Here is an 11,338-nt window from a genome sequence, read left to right as displayed (position 1 = left end):
GTTGTTTGAGCGTGAGGCTGGTGTGCGCCGGCTGGGGAGATGAAGACGGTGCTGATGGTGGCGGAGAAGCCGTCCCTTGCTCAATCCATTGCCAAGATCCTGTCGCGGGGTAAGTGAACCGCAGTCTGAAGGAGGCTTGTAATTGTATCCATATATGGCTGGGCCCTTTTAAACTCAGATTAAAATCAGGCAAATGATGCTCGCTGAGCAGGGGCCGCCTGCGGTGAAGGAAGAAGTAAGACACGGTTCCACAGAAATTCAATAAACTTTGTTGAAAAGTTAAAAGGTTCTGCAACTTTGCAAATCTTTTATAAAAACAGAACATACCGGGAACACCCGTAACGGCACCTGTCAATTACCCTCCACAGATGCTACTCTGATTTTCTCCAGGAGTTTGTGTTTTGTTCAAGTTTCTAGCATCTGCATTCTGTCGTGTCTGTGGAAACATTCAACTTGTCAGGCAGCATTTGTGCAAAAAAACTTCTGACAAAGAGTCCTTGATCTGAAACATTAACTCTGTTTCTCTTGCCACAGTTGCTGCCTGACCTTCTGCCTGTTTCCAGCATTTTCTTTTTTTTTTGTATTTCTGGTTTCCGATATCTGAACTTTTTTCCTCCATCTGCAAAGTGTGGTCCCAGTATAAATCATAGAAAAAGAGCACAAAAGGAGGCCGTTCAGTCCATCAAATCTGCCAGTTCTTTCGGAATCTAAAATTGGGCAGTCAAGTTTGTGTTGTTTTCTTTTCCCCCATTCTTTCCTGATAGTGCTGCAGTCTTTTTCTCCATGCGGTACTTAACTTGTTTTTTGCTTTAGAAGGCAAGCACATTTTTTAAAGTTTATTCTATCGTTCTTTTGACAGTCACTTTAAATCTATTCCTAATGATTGTCATAATTGCATTTGCTCCCATTAAACTTGGCATCATTGTAAATAGTTATAACACATTTCCTCTTGGTTTCCTCTGTTGCAGGGAAAACAATATCAGGTTTTGTAGTCCCATCTATTTTACCCCTTTTGTGCTGGAACTATGTTTTTAAATTTGCTGTACGTCCCCAAAAACATCTCGTCCTTGGAAAGTGTGATCCCTAAATTGGATACCAAACTTGGAGTAGAACAAGTATTGTATTATTTCCTAGAATTTAATTCAGTTTATTCTCAGGTGTACCGAAGTACAGTGAAAAGCTTTTTTGTTCTGTGCTATCCATTCAACATGAGTACAATCGGGCCATCCACAGTGAACAGATATGGAATTGCAGGAATAATGTTTAGTGCAAAGTAAAAATAGTCCGAGGGTCTCTAATAAGGTAGATGGTAGCTCAGGACCGCTCTCTACTTGGTGATAGGATGATACAATTGCCTGATGACAGCTGGGAAGAAACTGTCCCTGAATCAGGAGGTATATGTTTTCACACTTCTGCACCTTTTGCCTGATGGGAGAGAGGAGAAGAGGGAGTGTTCAGTGTGAGACTGGTCCTCGATTATGCTGGTGGCCAGGCAGCGTGAAGTGTAGAAGGAGTCAATGGTAGGAAGGAAGGTTGGCATGATGGTCTGGGCTGCATCCACAATTCTCTGCAATTTCTTGCAGTCATGGATGGAGCTGTTCCATAAATGAGAATTTATGCTCCATGCATCTATTTACAAATACCAATTAACCACGTCATTTTGAAACCTTTATCTATAAGCCTGCCACCTTCAAAGATTATTCACGTGTTCTCCCAGATCTCTCTGTTTTTGCATTCCATTAGAAAATGTGTGATTAGATGCATCTTGATTCCCCATTCTTCAGATTGGATTGTATTAAATTTCATATCAAGCAATCTCCTATTCTATGTATAAGAAAATAACTGCAGATGCTGGTACAAATCGATTTATTCACAAAATGCTGGAGTAACTCAGCAGGTCAGGCAGCATCTCGGGAGAGAAGGAATATGTCATTTTGATCTTTTCCTCTCTATAGTATACTTCCAAATATGTTGTATGTAAATTTTGAAATTGAATTTTGCACCACCCATTAATTTAAAAGTCAAGGCACTAAAACATTGTGGTCATTGTACAGAATCGGAGAGAACTGAATTATAGAGCTATGGACAATTTTTTTGAGAAAACAGCTGTACCTGGCAATTTTTAAAAAACAATTCCTGCTGCTTTTTGTGCATAAAATCATATGTTGAATGCTGAATGTAGTTTTTGTTTCCTTGCCTACATAAGCATATGTTAATTTAAGAGAGATTTTTGAGATAGATTTTTGGAGATTTGTTGGAATAGGACTATATTCTCCAGAATTTTGAGACTGAGGAATAAAATTCTTAGATTGTTTGACGGGGTAGATGCTGAAAGGGTGTTTCCCCACATGGACACAGGTAAGTCAGTCCACCACATCTACGCTGATCATTGGGTACAAATCCACATGAAACCCATCCTTCAGCACTAGGCTCATGGCCTTCTATATTTCAGCAATGCCTGTGCTTATTCTTAAATTCTGTCAGCATCTCTGTCTGTCTCCGCCATTCTTTCTGGCCTTTCATTGCAAATAGTCACCACTCTCAGGTCCCCACTAAGGTCACTAACCCAGGGAAGATAAGTAATATCTTCTTATTCGCAATTTATTTAAATAAGTGAATTTATGAAATCTCTCTGACTTGTAAATTTGTATTTTTGGAATCATTAGTCTAGACCTATGAATTGACTACCATAACCACAGTGCAACCACTCCTGTTTCAGATCTACTGATTTCTATTTTAGATGCGTGTTTTTTTCATGGCTGCAATTCATAGCTCACATCATATGGTGGTCAAGAGATTGATAATTATTACATATCCTTAATCATTAAAAAAAGCTTTGTAAATTATTAAATTTTAATCTGGAGCTGGAATACACATTGTATAAACTCTGTTTGGCTTCCGTTCCCTGAAGAAAAGTTGTGGAAGAAATGTTAAACTTTTTTTTCTTATGCTTTCCATTCAGGTAACTTGAACTCCCGGAAAGGTTTGAATGGAGTATGCTCTGTGCACGAGTACACTGGGACCTTCCTGGGGCAGAATGTCAGATTCAAGGTGACGTCAGTCTGCGGTCATGTGATGACCTTGGATTTCATAGGTAATCTGGATCCTGGTGGAACTTTTACTTAGCAGAGATGTGAATTATTGTCCAATGAATGAGGATACTGGACACTGCCAACTTTCCTGACAGTTTTAGTCTTCAAATGAGTATTCCTCATTTTTTATTAAAGTATCGCAGAATTTGCAGATACTGCTATGAATGAAAAACATACTCCTTTGTTTTATGAGGCCACGGGTTAGAGCGTGCAGTCACTGAATTGATCATATCCATGCAAAAGTAAACCTAGCTTCAAAAGAAGACACAAAATGCAGGATTAACAGCGGGTCAGGCAGCATCTCTGGTGAACATGGATAGGTGACTTTTTGGGTTGGAACCCTTTTTATTTTGTTGTTGCTGTAAACCAGCATCTATAGTTTCCTGTTATTAGAAGGGTCCCGACCTGAAATGTCACCTATCCATGTTCTCCAGACATGCTGCCTGACCCACTGAGTTACTCCAACATTTTATGTCTTGGGTATAAACCAGCATCTGCAGTTCCTTGTTATGATAAATGTAACTTCATTTGGATCAAGTAAATCCATCAGTGCTTGAATTCTTGGTTTTAGCTCAATATGTTCCTGAGGGTTTCAATTCAATTTCCTACTTCAAGTCAACCCCATGATAAAAGTCTTTTTTTGCCTACCTCCAATATTTTAATAACTAACAATCAAAAGTTTTGAAAAAAGAATGAGAAAAGTGAAGTATCTTTTTCCTACTGTCTGCTGTCGGCAGTGCTCTGGAAATTAGTATCAAATTCAAACCCCAGAGTCATCCTGGTCTGTTGATATTCCCCAAAAATTGGGCTTGCCTGTCTGCTGATGTTGATTCACGAATCACGATCTGAAGTTAAATAGATTTAATCCATCATTCAGATTGTTGTATTTCATTATGATATTAATGAAAGTCATGCAGTTGTTAACAGCTAATTTGGCATGAAAACAAGTTACATTTTGTCAGTGAGAAAATGTATGCTGATTTTATACAACCCCTTTGCCGTGCCAGGTACCGAGTTGGGTTTTTTCAGTATGTGATACAGTAAAGTGTCATGCTTAGTAATTTCAGAGACCAATTAAGATCAACCATGTTGTTGAGGATTTGGTATCGCATGAAGACTGGATGGGTAAGGATGGCACATTTTCTCCCTGAAGATGAAAAAAAAGCACCATAAACCAATTAAGTAGCTTTTTAACTTTTTATTTCGTGCTTCTGAACAGAATTTAAATTCCACATCTCCTACGATGGAATTTAAATGTGTCTGTTGGTGATTTATTTAAACCTTTAGATTACTAATTCTGTATCATAACCACTATGCTCCTTCCTCTATCCAGTGCCTTTATTTAGTTTGTTATAATCTGAACAAAATAGCCAATAACCTAACCAAAATGAACGCACCTGTAACATTTGTTTCAAATTCCTAACCTAATTCTAATTCAAAGCCCAGCTTATTAATGGTGCATATAGTAAGTTTAAGAATTGCAGATTTGCAACTGGAATAATATATAAATTGTAGAAAGACATACCTTTGCATTGATGTGACTTGTTTTCAGCATTGCTAACAGACCTTGGTCATTGCAGTCTATCGGCAGGTGAGGTCTGGAACAGGTTTGGACAACAAGGAAGTATTTTTGTCTGGGATTGTTGTTTTCAATACTCTGATAATGGGATTGTAGATTGTGGGGATTGATTCAGCCGGAATTTATAACATCCTTTTTACATTTTTCAGGAAAATATAATAATTGGGACAAAGTTGATCCAGCAGAGCTTTTCAGCAAAGCACCAACAGAAAAGAAGGAAGCTAACCCCAAACTCAATATGGTGAAGTTTTTACAGGTGCCAAAGCCATTAGTATGGATTTTAAATGGTTACATGTACATGTGCTGTATAACAGGTATAACAGGTATAACAGAGCTTTATTTGTCGTTCGGTACCGAAGTACCGAACGAAACTACATAGCAGTCATAGAAAAAAAAAAAAGAACACAAGACACATAACCCCAACACAAACGTCCATCACAGTGACTCCAAACACCCCCTCACTGTGATGGAGGCAACAAAACTTCCCCTCTCTTCCCCACGCCCACGGACAGACAGCTCGTCCCCGACCGTCCCGCACAGTCCCCGCACCGGGCGCTGAAACGTCTCGCGGCCGAACCGGGCGATGAAAGGCCCGCGACCAAGCCTTGCGCAGCTAAGTCCCGCAGCCGAGCCGCACCAGCGGTGAAAAGTCCCGCAGCCGAGCTGCACCGGGTGGTGTTAAGCCCCGCAGCCGAGCTGCACCGGGCGGTGTTAAGCGCTGCACCGGGCGGTGTAAAGTCCCGCAGCCGAGTTGCACCGGGCGGTGTTAAGTCCCGCAGCCGAGTTGCACCGGGCGGTGTTAAGCCCCGCAGCCGAGCTGCACCGGGCGGTGTTAAGCCCCGCAGCCGAGCTGCACCGGGCGGTGTTAAGCCCCGCAGCCGAGCTGCACCGGGCGGTGTTAAGCCCCGCAGCCGAGCTGCACCGGGCGATGTAAAGTCCCGCAGCCGAGTTGCACCGGGCGGTGTTAAGTCCCGCAGCTGAGTTGCACCGGGCGGTGTTAAGCCCCGCAGCCGAGCTGCACCGGGCGATGTAAGTCCAGCGGCCAAGCCGCACCAGGATGTAAAGTCCAGCGGCCAAGCCGCACCGGGGGATGTTAGGCCCCGCAGCCGAGCCGTGAGGAAGAGAAAAGTTCCCCACCCACACCCACCCCCACCCCCCACACACCACCACCCCCTCCCACACATACACAACCAAAAAAATATATATAAAAATCATCCCAACACCGACACTCAACAAAAAAAAGACGGACAGACTGCTAGTCAGCTGCTGCCGTTAGGCGCCGCGATAGATACATAGAAAATAGGTGCAAGAGTAGGCGATTCGGCCCTTTGAGCCAACACCACCATTCAATGTGATCATGGCTGATCATCCACAATCAGTACCCGTTCCTGCCTTCTCCCCGTATCCCTTGATTCTGCTAGCCCTAAGAGTTATATCTAACTCTCTTTTGAATGCATCCAGTGAATCAGCCTCCACTGCCTTTGAGGCAGAGAATTCCACAAATTCATAAAACTCTGGGTGAAAAGGTTTTTCCTCATCTCAGTTCTAAATGGTCTACCCCTCATTCTTAAATCGTGGCCCCTGGTTCTGAACTCCCTCAACATCGGGAACATGTTTCCTGCATCTAACGTATCCAATCTCTTAATAATTTTATATATTTCTATAAGATCCCCTCTCATCCTTCTAAATTCCAGTGAATACAAGCCCAGTCGTTCCATTCTTTCATCATATGACAGTCCTGCCATCCTGGGAAGTAACTTCGTGAACCTACTCTGCACTCCGTCAATAGCAAGAACATCCTTCCGCAAATTAGGAGACCAAAACTGCACACAACACTCCAGGTGTGGTCTCACCAGGGCCCTGTACAACTGCAGAAGGACCTCTTTGCACCGATGCTCAAATCCTCTCGTTATGAAGGCCAACATTTATCCACATTATACTGGATCTGCCATGCATCTGCCCACTCACCCAACCTATCCAAGTCGCCCTGCATCCTCATAGCATCCTCTTCACAGTTCACACTGCCACCCAGCTTTGTGTCATCTGCAAATTTGCTAATGTTACTTTTAATTCCTTCATCTAAATCATTAATATATATTGTAAATAGCTGCGGTCCCAGCACCGAGCCTTGCGGTACCCCACTAGTCACTACCTGCCATTCTGAAAGGGACCCTTTAATTCCTACTCTTTGTTTCCTGTCTGCCAACCAATTTTCTATCCATGTCAATACCCCACCCCCAATACCATGTGCTCTAATTTTGCCCACTTATCTCCTGTGTGGGACCTTATCAAAGGCTTTCTGATAGTTCAGATACACTACATCCACTGGCTCTCCCTTATCCATTTTTCTTGTTACGTCATCAAAAAATTCCAGAAGATTAGTCAAGCATGATTTCCCCTTCGTAAATCCATGCTGACTTGGACCAATCCTGTTACTGCTGTCCAAATGTGCCGTTATTACATCTTTAATAATTGACTCCAGCATCTTCCCCACCACCGATGTCAGGCTAACTGGTCAAGAATTCAATGCTTTCTCGCTCCCTCCTTTCTTAAAAAGTGGGATAACATTAGCTGCCCTCTAATCTACAGGAACAGATCCAGTATCTATAGGACATTGGAAAATGATTACCAATGATTTCTAGAGCCACCTCCTTGAGTACCCTGGGATGCAGACCATTACGCCCTGGGGATTTATCAGCCTTCAGTCCCATCAGCCTACCCAACACCATTTCTTGACTAATATGAATTTCCTTCAGTTCCTCCGTCACCCTAGATCCTCTGCCCCCTAATACATCTGGGAGATTGTTTATCTTCCTTAGTGAAGATAGAACCAAAGTATCTGTTAAACATGTCTGCCATTTCCTTATTCCCCATAATAAATTCACCTGTTTCTGTTTACAAGGGACCCACATTTGTCTTAACTAATCTTTTCCCTTTCACGTATCTAAAGAAGCTTTTACTATCCTCTTTTATATTCTCAGCTGGCTTATCTTCGTACTTCATATTTTCTCCCCATATTACCTTTTTAGTTACCTTCTGTTGTTCTTTAAAGGTTTCCCAATCCTCTGGCTTCCTGCTCATCTTTGCTATGTAAAACGTCTTCGCTTTTAGTTTTATACTGTCCTTGACTTCCCTTGTCAGCCATGTTTGCCTCTTACTTCCCTTAGAATCTTTCCTCCTCTTTGGAATGAAATGATCCTGCATCTTCTGGATTATTCCCAGAAATTCCTGCCATTACTGTTCCACCGTCATCCCTGCTGAGGTCCCTTTCCAGTCAATTTTGGCCAGCTCCTCCCTCATGCCTCCCTCGTCCCCTTTATTCAACTGCAATACTGCAATATTTTACCTTCTCCCTCTCAAATTGCAGATTCAAACTGATCATATTATGGTCAATACCTCTTAATGGTTCCTTTACCTTGAGTTCCCTTATCAAATCCAGTTCATTACACAACACAAAATCCAGAATTGCCTTCTCCCAGGTAGGCTCCAGTACAAGCTGCTCTAAGAATCCATCTCGGAGGAACTCAACAAACTCCCTTTCTTGGTCCAGTACCAACCTGTTCTTGGGATCCAGTATATGGTACCAAACCCATGGTTGTCAAGTATATGCAAATACTTTGAAGACTGCTTAAATACAGTTTATTGGCTGTAAATTCTGATCAATTACTGTAGAGCTATATAATCTCTCATTTAATTGAGAATGGTTTGCTTTCTGTCTAAATGAATGAAGTTGTGATTTATTCATAAGAATCAAAAGTAGGATGAGGGCAAGAAATACCCTGAACCTACTTTGCCATTCAATGTGATCTTGCTTGATCCAATTTTGATCTCAGTACCACTGTCTTCATCTCTCCTTATGTTACTTCTCCCCCTTTCAGTTAAAATGTGCATCAATTTCTTGAACATATTCAACTGCAACTCAGTTATTGAAAATTACAAAGTCTCAGTCCTCTGAGATAAGAAATTCCTCATCAATTCTATCCTAAATAGGTTACTTCTTATTTTGAAGTAATGGCTCCCAAGTTCTTAATTCCCCCACTAGGAAAAATAACTTTCAACATCCACTGTGTCATTTTCCCACAGAAACGTTTATGTTTCAATGATATTGCTTTTCATTCTTCTAAACTCCAATGAATATAGAACCAATCTACTCAACCATTCTTCAGATATATGCTATTTTCATCCCGCAAATGGACAATGCACCTTCTCTGCACTTCCTCCGAAACAAACATATATTTCCTTCAATATCCTTCCAAAAATGCTCACAGCACTGCAGCTGTGCCCTGTCAAGTTGGTTCAAAACATTTATACTCTGCAAAAAAGTCCGACATTCCGTTGCACTTCCTAATTATTTGCTGTACCTGCTTGCTAACTTTTTGTTTCATGCACTAATACTCCATATCCCTTTGAACTACAATATTTTGTAGTTTCATTGGGCTTTTTGTTATTTAGCAGGTTTGGGATTACAGTAGTTTGGTGTTACTACTTGTTTAACATCTTATTGTGCTGTCCACTTGTGTGGGATTTAGCTTTTTGTTAAATGTCAGTTATTTTACTTGTCCAACAACATATCAAAGCTTTGAGTTTATTGCTTTAATTAAATGCAACCCTTTCTTCATTTTCAGTTTTTTCTAATTCCTCGGTGATCTTCTTAAAGTGCTTAACAAGCAATAATGTATTTTTGAAGTGTGCCCCATTGTGAGGAAGGAAACACAAATTAATATGCATCCAACATGCTTTCTCATGGCAATATGATGATTAGAGATGTTTATGAAATATGACCATTGAGACATTAATGTTTGCAAGGTTATCAGTAAAAATTTGCATGTTCTTCAAAATGGTGCAATGACTTTGTTTATCATTTACCTGAGAGATCACTTTAACTTCTGAACATGAGGATAGCTGTTCCATTAGTATTGCACCAGAGTGGATTTGAGTAATTCATCCCATTTATTCATGTACTATCTGTTTTGTGCAGGTGGAAGGGCGAGGCATTGACTACATTGTTCTCTGGCTGGATTGTGACAAGGAAGGAGAAAACATCTGCTTTGAGGTAAGATTTTTTTTTAATCGTAGGTTTAAAAAAAAGCATATTACATTTCATAGTATTCAAAGGAGATTTTCTTTTCCACCCAAAACTGAGAACTGGACAACAATGACAAGAAGAAGAATCAGGGTGGCGCAGGGGTAGAGTTCTGCCTTTCAGCGCCAGAGACCCGGGTTCGATCCTGACTATGGGTGCTTGTCTGTACAGAGTTTGTATGCTCCCCGTGACCTGCGTGGGTTTTCTCTGGGATCTATGTTTTCCTCCCACACTTCAAATAAGTACAGTTTTGTAGGTTAATTGACTTGGTAAAATGGTAAATTGTCCAGTATGTGTAGGATAGTGTTAGTGAGTGTGGATCGCTGGTCGGCGCGGCCTCGGTGGGCCGAAGGGCCTGTTTCTGCTCTCTATCTCTAAACTACATAACCATTGCTAATATATATATATACGTAATAAGCCAAAATCTTGCCTAAATTATTCCTAATGATGTAAAGGTTGGTGTTTGTATAGGTTGAGAATGGCAGCCAAGTAATGATAAATTAGTGGTGACAAAAAAGTTCACTTGCAAGATGCTTCAGAGCTCTATTCTAAAATGTTTTCCAGCACACTTGCCTTTTATTTTGAATTTTCATCCTTCTTTTGGATTCGTTGCGATATAAGCATTGACCCATCAATCATTTCAATAAGAGTACTTTTTTGCGCAATGTGCATTTTTCCACAGTTTGTATTCTTTGCATTCAGACTTGCACTGTGTATTTTTGTGTTTATTCAGGTACTGGATGCCATTAAACCTGTTATGAACATTCCCCGTGGAAATGAAAGGGTGATTTATCGTGCAAAGTTCAGTGCAATAACGGATTGTGATATTAACAAGGCCATGAACGAATTAGGAGAGCCTAATCGGAATGAAGCACTCTCAGTTGATGCACGTCAGGAGCTTGATCTGAGAGTGGGTTGTGCTTTTACAAGGTACAGCAAGAGTGCATATATATATAAAGCATTCAGAAACACCGGGTCTGATATTCAATAATCATGTTGCAAGTCTTGACGAAGTAGATTGGGTTTGATAAATAGAACATCCCAAAGAAAGACCTTCAAATTGTTGATTAAAAGTCCAATGGAATAATCCTAGGTAGTTGAATTCCTAGGTAAGGTATTTGAATCTAGCACTTGTTTTCATCCAATATAATATGAAATCATTATAAACCCGTAACAATATTCTTCAGAACATTGCTTTCTTAAGAAATTCCTTGAATCATTTAAGCATCCTTTGTGACAAATCTAATATAGTCTTTAACAATAACACTACTACTTTGACATTGTTGCTCAACAAGCTCTAGAATTTAAAAAAAAAGTTAAAGTAATTATCGCAATATTTTGAATTCTTTTGTGTAAAAGTGAAATCAAATTTTCACAGTTTGGCAAAAAAACTAGCAACAGTAAAATTTTGCTAATCTGGTATCTGATTGTTTGGAAATTCTGATGTTTCCGCATTGGGCTCGCTCTTTATCTTGAAATTTGAATAGGGAATCTGGAATGTGCAGCTGATGCTGGGATACAGAATGTGGCTACACTCCTCACTGACTGGCTGAAACTCACCAGGTTCTATCTCCCACTTACTCT

General features: G+C 40.7%; 1 protein-coding gene across 2 annotated transcripts in view; it reads left to right on the top strand.

Moving 5' to 3' along the window:
- The window catches only part of top3b (DNA topoisomerase III beta), a 31,563-nt gene continuing 20,225 nt past the window's right edge, over positions 1-11,338 (top strand). For both annotated transcript variants that reach the window (XM_078421930.1, XM_078421929.1), the window contains exons 1-5: positions 1-109; positions 2,963-3,094; positions 4,821-4,927; positions 9,650-9,724; positions 10,488-10,684. In XM_078421930.1, coding sequence (XP_078278056.1) covers positions 40-109; positions 2,963-3,094; positions 4,821-4,927; positions 9,650-9,724; positions 10,488-10,684 — 581 coding nt within the window. In that variant the 5' untranslated portion in view covers positions 1-39. The remainder of the gene's footprint in view (positions 110-2,962; positions 3,095-4,820; positions 4,928-9,649; positions 9,725-10,487; positions 10,685-11,338) is intronic.

Source organism: Rhinoraja longicauda, chromosome 25 (assembly GCF_053455715.1).
Source record: "Rhinoraja longicauda isolate Sanriku21f chromosome 25, sRhiLon1.1, whole genome shotgun sequence".
Taxonomy (NCBI): Eukaryota; Metazoa; Chordata; class Chondrichthyes; order Rajiformes; family Arhynchobatidae; genus Rhinoraja; species Rhinoraja longicauda.
This window is presented reverse-complemented; position numbering and strand designations above follow the sequence as displayed.